General features: G+C 45.7%; 1 protein-coding gene across 4 annotated transcripts in view; it reads left to right on the top strand.

Moving 5' to 3' along the window:
• STKLD1 (serine/threonine kinase like domain containing 1) overlaps positions 1-19,196 on the top strand; it is a 133,924-nt gene that overhangs the window by 111,864 nt on the left and 2,864 nt on the right. For all 4 annotated transcript variants that reach the window (XM_077468199.1, XM_077468197.1, XM_077468198.1 and 1 more), the window contains 5 exons: positions 7,766-7,891; positions 7,971-8,099; positions 8,211-8,351; positions 11,405-11,484; positions 18,077-18,127. In XM_077468199.1, the coding sequence (XP_077324325.1) occupies positions 7,766-7,891; positions 7,971-8,099; positions 8,211-8,351; positions 11,405-11,484; positions 18,077-18,124 (524 nt within the window). In that variant the 3' untranslated portion in view covers positions 18,125-18,127. The remainder of the gene's footprint in view (positions 1-7,765; positions 7,892-7,970; positions 8,100-8,210; positions 8,352-11,404; positions 11,485-18,076; positions 18,128-19,196) is intronic.

Raw genomic sequence — 19,196 nt, 5'->3', positions numbered from 1 at the left:
TTTTTACCACGATTTTGCCGCGTTTCGCGTTATTTTTTCTTTTTCCTTTTTTTTTTTTACACTGTGGTTGCTTAGCAACCAGATATATACAGTGAAAAAAAAAGAAAAAAAATGCAAATCGCAGTAAAAACGCGGTAAAAAAGCGGTACTTGCGTTTTTGATGCAGGTCCATTGACTTCTATTACATGCAAAATGCTGCCTTTTGCATGAAAAAAGTCCCTGACCCTTTCCAAAAATGCAGAGGCACAAAAAACGGAAAATTGTATACTCACCTTTCGGTAATTTTCCTTTCCTGACGCATCCCATGGCAGCACACACAGTGGGGTTGTGACTCCGCCTCCACAACCTGATAGGACTGGTTAGCTATAAGGTTTGAAGAGGAGTCCACCGTTGCATTCTCAGTAACTATCACCTTAGAGGGGTGGGATCCTGTGTGCTGCCATGGGATGCGTCAGGAAAGGAAAATTACGGAAAGGTGAGTATACAATTTTCCGTTTTCCTGACGCATCATGGCAGCACACACAGTGGGAAATAACTCGCTACATGGGAGGGTGCGTTTTAGAAGTTTTCTTTATTTACTCAAGTACAGGATATAGATGAGTTTGATTGAATAATTGATCTCCCGAACTCAACCGTGGTTAATTGAGCCGGATCTATTCTATAGTGAGACATGAATGTGGTTTTTGATGACCAAGTTGCTGCCTTGCAAATAGTCTCTGGTGATACTCTGCTGTATGCTGCCCATGAGGTCGCCATCGCTCTCGTCGAATGCGCTTTCAGGCTTTCCGGTATTGGAAGATGTTGAACTAGATATGCTTTTTTGATGGCTTTAATCAACCATGAGGATATTGTTCTTGAGGAAGCCGCTTGACCTTTTTTGGCGCCATGCGGAATGACTAGGAGGTTTTCTGACTTCCTGAATGGAGCGGTAGCCTCCAGGTAGGCGGATATTGCAGACTTCACGTCCAGAGGGTGTGGGTTTCCATCTGTGTTGAGAAATACGGGAAGATTGATCTCCGGATTAAAGTGGAAGCTAGAAGCTACCTTTGGCACAAACCGTTCCGAAGGTCTGAGTACGACCCTGTCTGGGAAGAAAACTAGGTGTGGTTCTTTGATTAGTAGAGCTTGCAGCTCAGAGACCCTCTTGGCCGATGTGATTGCAACTAGAAACGATAGCTTTAGTGTCAAGTCCCATAGGGATATTGATCCCCCCGTCGAGAAAGGTTCTTTGGTTAAAGCTTCCAGGACAATCGATAGGTCCCAGGTCGGAAAAATTGGTTTTCTAGGAGGCCTTATTTTTAGGCATGCTTTCTGAAATTGGATGATGAGGGGATTTAAGGCCCACTTGATTCCTGTCATTGCGGATATGGCAGAGACATGAACTTTTAAAGTGCTTGATCTTAAGCCTTTCTCTAGGCCTAGTTGTAGGAATTCTAACACCTGAGAGACTGAAGGAGAAAGGGGATTCCAGGACTGTAGCTGGGCTATTGCAGAAAATCTTTTCCAAATCTTATTATATATGTCGTTTGTCGACTTCTTCCTTGCTTGTTGTAAGGTGGATATTACTCTTAATGAACAACCCTGATCTAGTAACCTTTCCCTTTCAGTTTCCAAGCCGTCAGGTGTAGTCGTTCTGGTGACGGGTGTAGAAATTTCCCCTGTGAGAGCAAGTCTGGGAACAGTGGAAGTGGGAGAGGCTCTTCTGTGCTCAATTGCAGGATGGCCGGAAACCACGGTCTTCTGGGCCAGAAGGGCAACACTGCTATTACCGTGGAAGACGAAGTCCTCAGTCTGGCCAGAAACCTGGCTATCAAGGGCACCGGGGGGAATATGTAACCAAGGCGAAACTCCCAAGGATGGTGGAGACAGTCGATCCCTGTTGCTGCTGGATAGGCGGTCCTTGCTAAGAAGCGAGTGCATTTGCGATTCGCTGGAGTCGCTGCCAGATCTATGTCGGGAACACCCCATTTGTGTGTCAGAAGAGTAAAGGCCTTGTGACTGAGAGACCACTCGTTGTTTGAAATAAATATTCGACTTAGATCGTCCGCGAGTTGGTTGTGAATTGCAGGTACGTATACTGCCTTCAGATCCGTCAGGTAGACTTGGGCCCACTCGATTATAGGTCGTACTTCCCGCATTAGGACTTTGCTTCTTGTGCCCCCTTGCCTGTGGACATAATTCACAGCCACTGTGTTGTCCATACGCAGGAGGACATTCTTCCCTGAAAGGAGAGGACTGAAAGTTAGAAGTGCTTGCCATGCAGCCCTGAGTTCCAGAACATTCGAGACTATCCCCTGTGGACAGAAGGGCCAGCGGCCCTGTGCTCCCCGATCTAGATGATACGCACCCCAGCCAAGGTAACTGGCATCTGACGTTACTATTTCTGGGAGTGGATGAACGATAGAACGACGGCGAGTTAGATTGTTGGTTTGAGTCCACCAACGTACTGACTCCTTGACTGCTCTGGTGATTGTTATTTGTTGTGACATGGACACCCCGTTCCATTGTTTTAGGAACGAATTCTGAAATACCCTGGAGTTCCATTGAGACCACTGAACCATTAGAAAGGTTGATGACATTGAGCCCAGAATACTTAAGCATTTTCTTGCAGATAGGTGTTCTACTGATAGTAGCTTTCTCACTTTGCGGATAAGAGGACGAATTTTCTCCTGGGGAAGCCCTACCGTGTTGGATCTGGTGTCCAATTCGGCTCCTAGGAAGACCATCTTCTGCACTGGGACCAGGTTGCTCTTCCTCCAATTCACTATCCACCCGAATTGCTGGAGTGTGGAAATCAGAATTGAACGATGTCGTAGAAGTATTTCTCGGCTGTCTGCTAGAAGAAGAATATCGTCGAGGTAGTGTAGGACTCTTAGACCTCTTTCTCTCAGTAGTGCTATAACCGGAAGTAACACCTTTGTGAAGGTCCTGGGTGCCGTTGATATCCCAAATGGGAGGCTTTTGAATTGAAAGTGTTGTTTGCCTATCGCAAAGCGTAGATACTTTTGAAAGGTTTGATGCACTGGAATGTGTAGATAAGCGTCGGATAAATCGACCGAGAGCATCCAATCTTTCTCCCCTATTGCTAGTAATATTGATTGGAGACTCTCCATCTTGAATGATTCGACTAGAATCATTTGGTTTAACTTCTTTAAATCCAACACGGGCCTCAGGTCGCCTGTTTTCTTTGACACCAAGAAAAGGGGGGAGTAGAACCCCTCTCCTCTCTGCTCCTGTGGAACTTCTATAATTGCTTGCTTCTGGAGCAACTCCATAATGTATCTGACTAAAAGCTTTCGCTTCAGGCGCGAAAAGGGTAGCTTGGTAGATTTGTAGTGGTTTTTTGGCGGTTTTTGCTTGAATTTCCACCTGTGACCTTGCTGAATGGTGGATACCGCCCAGGGTTCTTCTATTTTGTCTACCCAAGTTTGGGCAAATAGCCTCAGCCTCGCACCAACTATTGCGGGCTGGGCATGCGTGGCATCAAAAAGATTTTTGTTGGTCTCCCGGCGCGGTTGTCTTCGATTTTTGGACTCTTACAAAAGAGGGTTGTGTGCTTCGCCAATTCCGTTTGAATTCTTTGCCGGGTCTATAGGACCTTACATCCCGGTACCTTTCCGGAAGGTGACGTCTGAAAGGCGGATTTTTCTGCTGCTTGGATCTTCTGTCCGATGGTATTAGACCCGATTTTCCCCCCGTGACCTTTGATATTGCGGAATCTAATTTTGAGCCAAAAAGGTTAGTGCCATCATAAGGGATCTTACACCAGCTGGATTTGGAAGTCGCATCAGCAACCCAAGGTTTTAGCCAGAGAGCCCTTCTGGAAGTTACTGAGGCCAGCATTGCTCTTGCTGATGACCGAATAACGTCCACTGCCGCCTCCGCTACGAAATCACCCGCAAGGCTAAGTTCCTGCAGAGCTGAAATAATTTTGTCTTGGTCCGCCGCTTCTGCGATTAATTTTTCAACTCCAGATGTCCAGGAGGTGATGGCTCTACCGACCGCTGCTAGGGCGATTGCGGGCCTACAGGCCCCCCCCGCTGCTGAGTAGGCTTTCTTAAGGTCGAGATCGATTTTGCGATCCATCACATCTCTAAAGGTTACGGCGTCCTCTATTGGTAGGGTTACATGGCGCGCTAAGCGCATCAGTGATGAGTCTACCACGGGAGCAGAGATAAGAGGATTCACTGCTGGCTCTTTTAGGGGATAGAGCTTCGCTAATCTGTTATTTAAGCCGGATTTCTTTTCTGGTTTTTGCCATTCATCTCTTATGAGCTCCTCTAGCTCTTCGATAAAGGGGAAGACCTCAGGGTCTTTTTTTAGGTTAGGGAAGTATTTCCTTAACTTAGGCGGAACGTCTCTCTCTTCCTCCCAACCGATCGCCTCCTTAACCGATTTCGCAAAGGGGTTTATTAACGCAAAGTCAAAAACTGTAGGAGTCAGAGGATCCTCATCCTCTGGGGAGTCATCTGGATCCTGAGGAGAATGAGAGGTTGAGGCTGAGTTAGATGACCTGATTGGGTCATAAGCTGTCACCTGCAGGATCGTTTCCTTAACTGAGTCTCTTATAATATTGGAGGCTTCTCTAGCGTCCGCTTCCTTGTCCCGGGTTGCTTCCTCCAGACAGACTTGGCAGACAAGCTTACTAGGTAATGCTTGCGCTCCGCAGACCCAGCAGGTATTAACCGCAGGACGGGTATGGTGTTCCTCTCGATGTGAGGATGGCGATTCTCTGCGATGACGGGAAGACCTTGACCGACTTCGCCGAGAGTGAGAGTGTCTTGAGGGGGAACGTTCCTTTCTTTTAGAATGGGATGACCCCGAAGACCTGCCAGAGCTACCAAAATGAAAGGTATTAGTGGCAGAGCTCTCTTTTTCTCCTCTTCGCTACTTACCAATCCATACGCCCCCTTACCTTATGGTTCTAGGATGGTCTACTAAGGCAGCGGTCTCCATGAGGAAGAATAGAGTACACCTGTGACCAGAGGTTTTCAGTATAAGAGCCAATGCAGAGTATGGGCAGAAGGTGCAGCAAATAAATGAATGGCAAAGTGCATAAGGATGAAAGAAAAGCAGCTTACCAGAGTTCAGGAGGACTTGTCTTGCAAGGCAGCAGGCTGTGTGCAGAGATCAGGCTGGTAGATGGCGTGGAAGGCACAAGCAGCACTTCAAAACGAAAATGACATTTTTTAAATAGCCCGCCGTCGCTGGAGGAATAACGTCACCGCCGCGCATGCGCACTGGCCGCCTGCGCCGCCCTGCGCCATCTTGGATGCTGGCAAACGCAGAGGGCAAGGGAGAGTGTCACTTCCTGAGCGCCGAACATCCAGACGGAACCGCCATGATGGAAGGGACACAGCGCCGTGGGACTACAGGGCTCAGCATGCCCAGAGTGGGAAAAGGAAGGAAAAAAAAAGGAAAAAAGAAGGAAGGAAACTGAGGACTGAAACAGAAGGTAGGCAGAGAACGGAGACATGTTGGGGAGCTCAACAGATAGGAAAAGGGGGGAGACCGCTGCAGTTATTACAACCTTTTTAAGGTTGTTGTTGTTTTTTCTTAAAAAGGCTTGCTGCTTAGTAATTTTTTGCCCCTGAGACCACCAGAGTGGGGCTCCCTGCGTTATGGCTCATTTAGAGACCGTACGGACAGGGACTTCCAAGTAGGAGAGGCTGAACCTAGCTGGGGTGGTGCGGTAAGGGGTTCCTTGCTAACCGAACTCGAACGTAATGTCCCATACAGGTGAGGAAAAAAAGGAGAATGCAACGGTGGACTCCTCTTCAAACCTTATAGCTAACCAGTCCTATCAGGTTGTGGAGGCGGAGTCACAACCCCACTGTGTGTGCTGCCATGGGATGCGTCAGGAAAATGCATTGATGTGAACATGTTCCATGAACCCATGTTAAAAAATTTCCTTGCATTTCTGCAAAATGCATCAAAAAACGCGTTAGTGTGAATCAAGCCTTAGTGCTGCTGTGCAGGTAATGACAGGAGGCTGAAATGGATACAGATACAAACACTTATAAGCCCTTGTACACACGGGTCGGACATTCCGACAACAAAATCCGTCGGATTTTGTCCGAAACTGGTGTTGCATACACACGGTCGGACAAAGTTGTCGGAAAATCCGATCGTTCAGAACGCGATGACGTTATTTAGTTACGACAGGACTACGTTCAGGCTAGTAGCCAATAGCTTTGGTGTAGGAATTTGATCTGAGCATGCGTGGCACTTTGTCCGATCGGAATTCTCTACACACAATCGGAGTATGTCCGATCGGATCGTGTTGTCGGAAAGTTTTATAGCCCAGCTCTAAAACTTTGTCGGTCGGATATACCGACGGAAACGGTCCAATGGAACCCACACACGGTCAGATTATCCGACAACGCGGTCCAATCGGACATTTTCCGTCGGAATATCCGACCGTGTGTACAAGGGCTTACAATTTTATTTAGAAAAATAGGAAATCACCACTGCAATACATATTTTATTTTTTATAATTTACATTATTTATAAAGCAGATGATCTGACATTCACCAAACATTCACTGCAGATGAATATTCCTGGTGCATTTGATTTTAAATGACAGTGATTGTTTCACCACCAATGCAAGTTTGGTAAAAGTCACATTTAGGGCGGCACAGTGGTGTAGTGATTATCACTCTCACCTAGCAGTAAGAAGGGTCGCTGGTTTGAATCCCAACCACGACACCACCTGCCTGGAGTTTGCATGTTCTCCCTGTGCCTGCGTGGGTTTCCTCCGGGTACTCCGGTTTCCTCCCACACTCCAAAGACATGCACAGGGGCTGACTGACCATTGGGCCACTCGGGCACTGCCCGAGGGCCCCGTGCCACTAGGGGGCCCCATCAGGGTTGCCAGCCTCAGTAAAACCAGGGACAGTATGTAAAAATCTGTGTATTTTTTTACATCTGTCTCTGAAATGTCCCTTACCGACATCCTTTTGGTCTAAAAATCCTGAGATTATAGCTGCCCCACCTCTCCAGTTCCTTCTCAACCAATAGAAACATGTATGTGTATACTGTGTGCCCCATAATGTCTGATTGCCTGGGGGCCCAATAATCTCCTATTGCCCGGGGGCCCCATGAGTTGTCAGTCCGCCCCTGGACATGCAGGTAGGTTAATTGGCTTCTGTCCTAAATTGGCCCTAGTATATGAATGGGGACCTTCGATTGTGGGCTCCTTGAGGGTAGGGACCAATGTGAGTGTGCAATGTACAGGGATAGGGACACAAACGTTGTAACTGGGGCATGAAGTGAGAATAAATCTCCTTAATGGAGACACAGACTAGAATGGGCGGACACACAGACTTGGGCGGCACAGTGGTGTAGTGGTTAGCACTCTCACCTAGCAGTAAAAAGGGTCGCTGGTTTGAATCCCAACCACGACACTACCTGCCTGGAGTTTGCATGTTCTCCCTGTGCCTGCGTGGGTTTCCTCCGGGTACTCCGGTTTCCTCCCACACTCCAAAGACATGCAGGTAGGTTAATTGGCTTCTGTCCCAAATTGGCCCAGTATATAAATGGGGACCTTGGATTGTGGGCTCCTTGAGGGTAGGGACTGATGTGAGTGTGCAATGTACAGGGATAGGGACAATTGTAGACACACTCACTCAGGTTGAACTGGATGGACTGGTGTCTTTATTCAACCTTACTAACTATGTAACATTTACCGTTTTTATAAATGCGCCCCTATATCTTCATAGAGTTCAGTTTTGCACCACTTACACATATTTTTTTGCTGTCGCAGAGATGGCATCAGATAATGACCTGAAAAAAGCAGTGCCACTAATCACAGCACTGATTCAGAAACATGCCGGCGATGGACAGTTGGTAAAATCGGCAAGCCCAGCCCTGTGGATTCTGTGCCTGAAAGGTAGGTTGGAAAAGCAAATTAGAGGGGCAGAAATGCATTATTATGCCCATTCTACAAGCGTTTGCCTCACATCTTACAGGTCACGTGATGGAGGATCAAATTGAATCTGTAACACTATTGCTCCTGGATTGCCTACAGATACATGCGGAGCGCCCGATTCTGGCCAAAAATGTTTGCTTGGCATTGACAGGTCTAGCGATAAACTCAGGTACTGTATATATGTATATAGCATCTGCCTGTAGCATCTTCCCAGAATCCTCTGCATATGGGCTGTATATTCCACAGTGTGATTTTTTTTTTTTTCTTTTTGTTCTTGAAGAACTGGCTGCTTATCGCGTTCTGGTGCCTCTATCTGGGAGAAATGGTCTCTCTCTAATTAAAGAGCTCTATCTACTCTACTCTGATGACCCAGAAATTGTAGAGAATATCTGTCAACTCTTTAACCAGATGGCGAATTACGGTAAGAATAATCTGTAGTTCAGAATTTCATTTATATAAAATACCTGTGCAAGGAAAATGAAGGCGTTGCTTGTATCGAGCAATCCTATTTGTGCTTTTACTGTGATTAGAAAAAAAAAAAAAAGGCAAGCATCCGATTGGTGCTACAGACAAGAACAGCACTGTTACTGTGCTGCGGTTTTTCTATCAGTTCAGTATATAGGATAGCAGCTGTGACTTTAAAGCGGAGGTCCACCCTAAAGTGGAACTTCCGCTCATTGGAATCCCCCCCCCCTCCGGCGCCACAATTGGCACCTTTCAGGGGGGAGGGGGGTGCAGGTACCTGTACAGTACAGGTATCTGCACCCACTTCCAGCGTAGATATCTGCAGAAGGTATGCCCCTTTCCGCAGAATCTACGCCCCTTTCCGAAGGTCCCCCGCTGTCTGCTGGGAAACACACGGATCCCAGAGACAGCGGGGGACCATCCTTATTGCGCAGCGCGACTCGCGCATGCGCAGTAGGGAACCGGGAAATGAAGCCGCAAGGCTCCACTTCCTGATTCCCATACCCAAGATGGCGGTGGCAGCACCCAAGAGACGATCGAGAGATCGGCTTCGGGTGCAGACATCGTGGGCGCGCTGGGCGGGTAAGTGTCATTATTTTAAAAGTCAGCAGTTGCAGTATTTGTAGCTGCTGGCTTTTAAAAAAAAAAAAAAAAAACGGCGGACTCCCGCTTTAATGATGTATTAACCACTTTCAGCCCCGGACCATTTTGCTGGCTTAAGACCAGACCACTTTTTGCGATTCGGCACTGCGTCGCTTTAACTGACAATTGCGCGGTCATGTGACGTGGCTCCCAAACAAAATTGACGTCCTTTTTTTCCCACAAATAGAGCTTTCTTTTGGTGGTATTTGATCACCCCTGCGGTTTTTATTTTTTGCGCTATAAACAACAATAGAGCGACAATTGTGAAATAAACGCATTATTTTTTTACTTTTTGTTATAATAAATATCTCCCAAAAATATATAAAAAAACATTTTTTCCCCTCAGTTTAGGCCGATACGTATTCTTCTACATATTTTTGGTAAAATAAAATAGCAATAAGCGATTATTGATTGGTTTGCGCAAAAGTTATAGCATTTACAAAATAGGGGATAGTTTTATGGCATTTTTATTAATAATTAATCTTTTTTTTTTTTTTACTAGTAATGGTGGCGATAAGCGATTTTTATTGTGACTGCGACATTATGGCGGACACATCAGACATTTTTGACACATTTTTGGGACCATTGCCATTTATACAGCAATCAATGCTATACAAATGCAGTGATTCCTGTGTAAATGAAGGGGTTAACTAGTGGGTGGCAGTGTAGGGGTTAAGTGTTCATAGGGGCGTGTTACTAACTGTGGGGGGCTGGGCTTTGTGTTAGTGAACACTGATCTCTGCTCCAATCACAGGGAGCAGAGATCAGCATCACTTGTTGCTAGGCAGAACTCGGAGATGCTGTTTACAACGGCATCTCCCCGTTCAGCCGCCCCGTGAGACGATCACGGGTGTCCCCGTGGACTCGATCGAGTCCGCGGAACCCGCGACCGGACTCACGGGGGTACCGACACGCACGCGATGGCAGGGCGGCATTTTAAAATGGACGTACCTGTACACCAATATGCCTGCCCGTGTCATTCTGCTGACATACATTGGCGTGCGCCGGTCGGGAAGTGGTTAACCAATCTTGTTTTTTTTTGTTTTTTTTGTACAATTCTGCTTTAACCACATGCCGACCAGCGCACGACAATGTACGTTGGCACAATGGCACGGCTGGGCAAATGGGAGTACAGGTACGTCCTCTTTAAATCGAGGCATTGTGGGCGTGCGCACGCCTGCCACGTATTCCATGACCGTGTCCGTGGGTCCCGCGGACTCGATGTCCACCTGGGGCCAGCGATCGTGTCACGGAACACCTGAATGGGGATTGCCTATGTAAGCAAGGCATTTCCCTGTTCTGCCTAGTGACATGACAGAGATCTACTGCTCCCTGTCTTCGGGAGCAGTGATAGCTGTCATGTCAGTGGTAGCCCCCCCCCCCCCAAGAGTTAGAATCACTCTCTAGAACACACTTAACCCTTTGATCGCCCCCTAGTGTTTAACCCCTTCCCTGCCATTTACACAGTAATCAGTGCATGTTTATAGCATTGAGCTCTGTATAAATGACAATGGTCCCACAATAGTGTCAAAAATGTCCGATGTGTCCGCTATAATGTCGCAGTCACAATAAAAATCGCAGATCACCGCCCTTACTAATAAAAAAAAAATGAATAATAAAAATGCCTAAATCTATCACCCTATTTTGTAGACACTATAACTTTTGCGCAAATCAATCAATATACACTTATTGCGTTTTTTGTTTTTTTTAAACAAAAATATGAAGAAGAATATATATCGCCCTAAACTGAGAAAGAAATTCGTTTTTTTTATATATATTTTTGGGGGATATTTATTATAGCAAAAAGTAAAAAAGTATTGCTTTCTTTTTCAAAATTGTCGCAATTTTTTTGTTTATAGCGCAAAAAATAAAAACTGCAGAGGTGATCAAATACCACCAAAAGAAAACTCTATTTGTGGGGAAAAAAAAGGACATCAATTTTGTTTGTGTGCAACGTCGCATGACCGCGCAATAGTGAAGCAGTGCCGTATATCGTAAACAAGTGGTCAGGAAGGGGGTAAATCCTTCCAGGGCTAGAGTGGTTAAGGGGGTCCTATTCCTGCATACGTTTGCTGATAGGTGTCCCTCATTCCCATCTCAAAAAGTTGGAAGGTATTCAGATGGGCAGCTAGAGGCTGCTGGACTGCATCGGATGCGACAGCACTCTGTGCTACAGGCACATACGAACCACTGTCCCTAGATACAAAGTGTGCATCCAGGGTTGGTCATATCCCCCTGGTACAGCTGAAGATGTTCAGCCTAAAGCACAACAACTTCAGCTTCACTACTGTGATAGATTCTAGGACAAGAGCCAAAATAACAAGTTACAACAGCAGTTACTACTCTGCCCTCTTGTGTCTCTTTCAGGAAGCACACACTCCGAATTATGCTCACAGCACATGAATGAACTGCTGAGGGAAATTAAAGATCAGTACGAGTCTGTGGAGGTAAGGAAAAATTCAAGTGTGATAAAAGCAGGGGTCAAGTCCTGGGGAAAAAGTGTGGGAACTCCCACCCAAGATCCCCTCCCCCACCCAAAAAAAAAAAAATGATACGCTCATATGCACGAACGCTTCAAAAGTGGTATTTTTCATCCAATTTTCGTATTGTGTGTATGAAACTTAACTGTTAGTACATAAAAAAAAAAAAAAAACAATCCTCAATAAACATGAATACGGTAATTCTCTGAATAATCACCATTCATTCCATTGTGCTTCCATGCAAATGTGATCATCATGTTCTGATCTTTATTGGGGAATGTTATTTTGTATATAGAGTGTTTATGTGGTGAGTTTACACTTTTCATTGAACAGAGTTTGGATAACACAGGGTTAAACGGAAAGGTGATAAATGAACTGCACATTATCTGGACAGAATGCTTGGGGAGATAGTGATGTGTTCCTGCTTAGGAGATGTATGTTAGCTTGGGGGGGGGGGGGGGGGGCTGCAAACTCTGCAGGGGCTCCAACACACACTCGCTGCTATTCCAACCCTTCACATATTTCCACATAAACTTCCCTCCTGGCATTAAACTTTGCCAGGTATTGTGCTCAGCTTACCACCCCAAACTGATGTTCCTCCCTCAGCTCACCTCTCTCCCTGCATGTCCTGTGAGCAGAATAGCTGTGCTCCTCCTCTGGGGTCTCTCATCATATGGCACTGAAGATAGAGGAGGGGGGATTCAGCGGGACACACAGAGCAAGTATGCAGGAGACTGGGGGGGGGGTGAGGAGAAAATCAGGAGGGGCCGGCGGGGAGGAGCGCATCACAAGAGGTCTGACTAAATACAATCTCTTAGCAGCAGGGACCTGATCTACCCATCAGCTAGCTGTGATTGACAGGTAGATCGAAGCGGAAGCTGTCATGGGGCCCCCTACTGGCAATACCTGAATGGTCAGGTGTGCAGCACTTACTATTGTGAGCTGTGTCGGCGGCTGCTGGTGTAGCACCTGCCACACACCTCACATACTTCAAAGTCTTGCAGGACACGGCTGCTAACAGAAACTGAGTTCCTGTTGTGGGAAAAGTACAGGAACTCCGTTCCCATGCGTTCCCGCAGGACTTGAGCCCTGGATAAAAGCATTATAGAACTGCTTTAAAGAAAGAATATGTCACTGTGGGTGCTTTTGCACAGCATACCTAAACACTATAGCAGACTTACCTCACTCCAGGTATGTGTTTACTCTCAGCCTCATCACTCCACTTCTTTGGGCCTCCTCCAGGTCTGGAGTGCTCAGTCTTCAGCCTATGTTCTACAGCTGTACCTGCATGCAGGAGTTACATTGTCCCACCATGGGACGCTTATACACACTAAACTGCATATGCACTGCATTCGGTGTACAATTAGCAGAAAATATATAATAGAAAGAGTAAAATGTTCTATGGCAGGAGATGAGTAAGGAGTAGAACTATTGTTAATTTTACTTTTAATGAAAGGAAATCAGTAACAGACCCTCCTTCTAAAAATGCTAATCCATGGCTGTCATGTCGATCTTCTCAGGGCCGTCTTTAATATTGATTGGACCCTGGGCAAAAATTTTCTTAGGGCCCCCCTCCCCCCATGCAATTGCGCTCTCCACCTTCTCTAGCAGCTAGATTTAAAATCAGTCTACTGTATCAGATCAGGCTGCGATTGGTTGCCAGAGGTTACAGCATATTATTACTGCTTACTGACTGGTTGCTAGAGGTTACAGCACTCCTTAAGGCTCACTGATTAGTTGCTAGAGGTTACAGCACATTTTTGTTTGTTGATTGGCTGCTATAGTTTGCTGTACAGTAATACTGCTCACTGGTTGCTATAGGTTACAGCACATCTTCTCCTCACTACAGGGGGGCATGATATACCTATGAATGCTGCCTTTATTTACATATTAATGCAGTTGGCCCCAGCTATTTACATATGCATGTGACTGCTATTTACATATGAATGCCGGTTATTTCCATGTAAACACAGCGTCTGCAGGTGAGTCATCTGTACACAACAATAGGGCAGAGCTGGGCAGCATTAGTAGCAGCACAGGACTAAAACTTCAAGGGAATGTAAACTGGGATAGTTGGCAAGTATGAGGCAGCTGCTTTGGGCCCACAACAATGACAGGGCCCAGGGCAGCTGCCCCTTTTGCCCTGCCCTAAAGACGGCCCTGGATCTTCTAGCTTTAATACTTTGCATCACTAATTCAAAGCAAGGGAAATGATAATGTGTTTTCTCCATTTTTTTCCCCTCTCCTTGTTCTGGGTCAATGACTAAAGTCTAAAAGTACTAAAGCCAGATGCAGTCAAGCAGCTAGTCAATAAGGTGGCTAGTAGTGTTAATGGGGAGTGTGGAGGTGCAAGTCAGGATTATCAGGTAGGAAGACGGGTTAATGTAGTTAGGAGTGGTAGGGGCTCACAGAAAAGGAAGGCCAGCCCTGAATTTGAGCACCCAAACAGATTTGCCAATTTGGGTGAAGATGAGGGAGTGGCAAGCTCAGAGGTGGCAGCCCAAGATGTCTCTGCTACCCCTAACAGCTGGGAGAGCAGCCCATCTAGTAGGGGTGGTGAGGGTAGTGCGGGTAGGCCTAGATCAAGGGTCTCAAACTGGCTGCCCTCCAGCTGTTGCGGAACTACAAGCCCCATCATGCCTCTGACTGTGGAAGTAATGCTTGTAACTGTCAGCCTTGCAACGCCTCATGGGACTTGTAGTTCTGCAACAGCTAGGGGGGCCACCAGTTTGAGACGCCTGGCCTAGATAGTTTGTGGTAATAGGGGCTTCTATAATCAGGACTGATAGAATAATTTGTCGCTAGGAACGCCTCAAACGAATGGTTTGCTGTCTCCCTGGTGTCAGGGTTCGGCTTGTAGTGGACCGCATTGATAAATTACTGGGAGGGGCTGGGCATGACCATGCTGTCTTGGTCCACGTTGGAACCAATGAAAGAAGATATGGAAGGCGGAGGCTCCTTAACCACTACAATACAGGGCACTTTCGCCCCCTTCCTTCCCAGCCCAATTTTCAGCTTTCAGCGCTCTAGCGCTTTCAGTGACAATTGCGCGGTCATGCTACACTGTACCCAAATGAAATTGTTATCATTTTGTTCGCACAAATAGAGATTTATTTTGGTGTTATTTATTCACGACTCCGGTTTTTTTTTTTTTTGCGATATAAGCGCAAAAATAGCGGAAATTTGGAAAAAAAACAATATTTTCTTTTTTCTATTTGAAAAGAAATCCAATAAAATCAAATTTTGTCATAAATTTAAGCCAAAATGTATTCTGCTACATGTTTTTGGTAAAAAAAATTCCGTTAAGTGTATAATAATTGGTTTGTGTGATCACGGACATATGTACGCAAATGATCATGTACATATGTGTGCAGGTGATCACGTACATATGTGTGCAGATAATCATTGGGACATGTGATTTTAGTGGGACATATGTGGGGGACGTGTTTTTATTATTGGGGACATGTGTTTTTATTATTTGGGGACATGTATGTTTTGGGGACATGTGTGTTTTGGGGACATATGTGGGGACTGTGTTTATACTGTGTGGTGTGTTGTGTGTTTACACTACACTGATGATCAGTGAGTAAAAAGCTGTAAAAAGCAGCCCATACTCACTGATCATCAGCCGGCTGCAGCGTTCTGCTCTCCTCTCCTCAGCGGTGACTTCCGTGTGAGGAGAGGAGAGCCGATTGCCTAGCAACCGGCTGTTTGTTTACATCACATGACGGCCGTGATTGGACACGGCCGTCATGTGATCAGGAGGGCCAATCACAGAGCCCTCCTGCCGATCTGAGATGTGCCGTGTCCGGGTGATCCCGCTACTCCTGAATGACGTTCCTGAACGTCCATACAGGAGTAGACGGCTCCCACCCGGCCGTATATATGCATTGGCCGGGTGGGAAGTGGTTAAGAACCAATTTAAAGAACTAGGCTGCAAGTTGAAGGGAAGGACCTCCAAGGTGATATTCTCTGAAATATTGCCCGTGCCGTGTGCAACAAAGGAAAGGCAGCGGGAGATTAGAGAAATGAATGCATGGCTAAAGACCTGGTGTAAGGAGGAGGGATTTTGGTTTGTAGAGCACTGGACTGACTTTTCATTGGGGTCCAATCATAAATTTGTATAAATTTGTATGAATTTTGGGTGAAACTTATGTGAAAATATATAAATAGAGCATTAATTCTTAGCAACCATATACAAAAGTATACAGTGCCTTGAAAAAGTATTCATACCCCTTGACATTTTCCAAATTTTGTCATGTTACAACCAAAACATACATGTATTTTATTGGGTTTTTTTTTGTGAAAGACCAACACAAAGTGGCACATAATTGTGAGGTGGAAGGAAAAGGATAAATGGTTTTCAAAATGTTATACAAATAAATATGGGAAAAGTGTGGTGTGTATTTGTATTTAGCCCCCCCCCCCCCCGAGTCAGTACTTTGTAGAACCACCTTTCACTGCAATTACAGCTGGAACAGATTCTCAATTGGATTTAGGTCTGGACTGGGTCATTCTTAGCCCTTGTACACATGGTCGGACATTCCGATGGAAAATGTCCGATCGGACCGTGTTGTCGGATAATCCGACCGTGTGTGGGCTCCATCGGACTGTTTCCGTCGGAATATCCGACCGACAAAGTTTAAGAGCAGGGCTATAAAATTTTCCGACAACATGATCCGATCGGACTATGTCCGACCGTTTGTAGAGAATTCCGATCGGACAAAGTGCCACGCATGCTCAGATCAAGTTCCTACACCAAAGCTATTGGCTACTAGCCTGAACGTACTCCCGTTGTAACTAAATAACGTCATCAGGTTACGAACTTTGTCTGACCGTGTGTATGCAACACCAGTTTTGGACAAAATCCGACGGATTTTGTTGTCGGAATGTCCGACCCGTGTGTAAAAGGGCTAACACATGAATTTGCTTTGATCTAAACCATTCCATTGTAGCTCTGGCTGGATGTTTCGGGTCGTTGTCCTGCTGGAAGGTGACCCTCCGCCCCGGTCTCAAGTCTTTTGCAACAGGTTTTCTTCTAAAGCCCCATACACACTATCAGTTTTTCTGCTGACTTTTTCCTTCAGATTTACCAAAACCATATAATATGAGGTCAAACCTTAGGAGTTTCCATTTGTATGCAATCAGGCAGGCCCTTGCACTACATGGTTTTGGTAAACCTGAAGGAAAAACTCAGCAGAAAAACTGATAGTGTGTATGGGGCTTAAGATTGCCCTGTATTTGGCTCCATCCATCTTCCCATTAATTCAGTTTTTGAAAACCATTTATAATTTTCCTTCCACTTCACAATTATGTGCCACTAAAATGCCCCAAAAAAATAAATGTACGTTTTGGTTGTAACATGAAACAATTTGGACATTTTCAAGGGGGTATGAATACCTTTTCACTGCATTGTACAAGACTAATTGCACATGCGCGTATTTATTCGCACCTGAAACCACCTCACTTATTGCAATCATTGCTGAAGATGAGGAGGCTTTGCTGCTGGCTGTGTTTGTCAGAGCCTTATGCAAAGTGGCAGAAGGTATATAACCAAGTTGCTGCTCTTATGTTCTGACTTTGCCAGCCACGGCTTTTAGTGCCACTTGCATGCTTGGAAAACATGCAGGACTCTGATGGCATGGTTGGATCTGAACCGATAACCCCCACGGCACTACTGCCCGAGCCCCCACCCAAAATTGTCCTATAGTGCAGACAGTGCATGCACCCAGACACTTGGACTGGGAACCCATGCTGCCTGTGCTGGTTGCTGTCAAGGGGGTATGCCACTTCCAGTCATGGCCTTTCCTAGGCAAGAAGGAGAAAGGGAACCAAGCTACCGCCTTCCTCCGAGGAGTGGTCTTGGAGGGTCATCTTGCAGAAAATCCTACTAGCTGCTCCCAGTGGAGCCAAGTAGGTAAAGATGTGGGTGTAACAGAGAATAGAGGCCTCCCTCACCCAGGTTCCAGGTGATGCATCTCCTCCGTCTGGAGGAAACGCCAAAAACTGACCAGTTCAGCAGAGGGACTGCCTTTTAAAGTGTATTGGTGATGCGTTTCCTGTTCGAGGCTGGGCCTCTCTCATGGGCTGTCCTGGAAGACGACTGGGGGGGGGGGGGGGAACTATTCTGTACCAAGGTGTGTAAGAGGACACCAGGCAACACAATGAGGTTGGAGAAGCATTTTAACCTTGCACAGGGGTTTTGTCACTGTCAGGGCAATAAGGATGTGGAACTCTCTTCCACAACTGGTGGCATCGGGGAGTATGAGTATTTTTAAGAGACTTTTGGATGTGCATCTTAAAGAACACAACATACAAGGAGATAGGAAATAATTATAGACACTGACACATGTGCACCTACACAGGTTGAACTGGATGGACCATGGTTTTTATTCAACCTTATCTACTATGTAACACAGAAAACAAGTACCTGTGCTCTGCCTCTGTGGAAACTGAGAAACAAACATGTATGAAAACGGTTAATAAATTGTAATTCTGCAGTGCTGCCCCTTATTTAATCCATCTGATCACTTTTTTTTTTTTTTTTTTTTTTTTTTAGGAGATTGTAACACTGGTGGAATCAACACTTGCCAAGATGGAGAACTGAGAGGTAACCTATTAGTTGCAATCCTACTTTTTAGGAAAAAGAAAAACACTTAAAGTGGTTATAAACCCTTACAAACCACTTTGACCTACAGGTAAGCCTATATTAAGGCTTACCTGTAGGTCCAAGAAATATCTCCTAAACCTACACAGTTTAGGAGATATTTACAAAAAGACAGCAGCGCACTGGGCAGGCCGCAGCGATATGCCACGGGAGTGACATCATTGCTGTTCCGGCGAATCACAGCGCCGGAGCAGCGAGACCCGGAAGTCACTCCGGGATACATGGCAGCGGCAGACATGAAGATGGAGGACCGCTTTGGGGGCTTCGTTCTCGGGTAAGTTATTCATAATGAGCTAGTATGCTATGCATACTAGCTCATTATGCTTTGCAGGTTGCTTACCTCCCCCCCCCATGGGTTTACAACCACTTTAAAGCATACAACTGGCTACTTTATCTGCAAAATATATGAAAATATTTTATGGGCTTGCTTGTACAGAAGAAGTGCCATAAATATATCTTGTGAGGGTGTCTACTATTAAACTCCAGCCAATTTGTTTGATTTGGTTCTGTATAAAAGTAGAGAAAAGCGAGAGGCTCGGTCGGTTTTTTGTCTACGTTTCCCTTTTGGGAAGGTTTTCCATTAAAGAAAAAACTATGGGAAACCTCTTCAGTGGGATCACAGATAGCAATGTAAGTTTTTTTTTTTGTTTCTTTTCAGTAAAATGTAGAAGCGTTTTACAGATTAGTACTGTCCCCGTTTTCCTGCCCCAGGGGCAATTACTCGCCTCCTTTCTTGTCATTCTGTCCTGCAAAAGGATGACAATCTCAGAGTCATCAGTTAGTAAAACATTTTTATTACACATAATACAAAAAAAACAGTTATCAGCTTCTGTACAGGCACAACATCCACCTTCAGTTATTAAAAATATTTTTACCAAGGTGTGTCACCCCCCCCCCCCCCCCCACCCCAAGATAGATGCACAGTATTAGAAGGATGTACCTGAATGTTGCTGCTACAATAAAAATATGGCACCTCTTCCAACCCACTCTGCTGGAAACTATTATAGGAACA

The sequence above is a fragment of the Lithobates pipiens genome, unplaced genomic scaffold, assembly GCF_037356315.1.
Source record: "Lithobates pipiens isolate NorthernLeopardFrog02 unplaced genomic scaffold, aLitPip1_a1.2 Scaffold_11, whole genome shotgun sequence".
Taxonomy (NCBI): Eukaryota; Metazoa; Chordata; class Amphibia; order Anura; family Ranidae; genus Lithobates; species Lithobates pipiens.
This window is presented reverse-complemented; position numbering and strand designations above follow the sequence as displayed.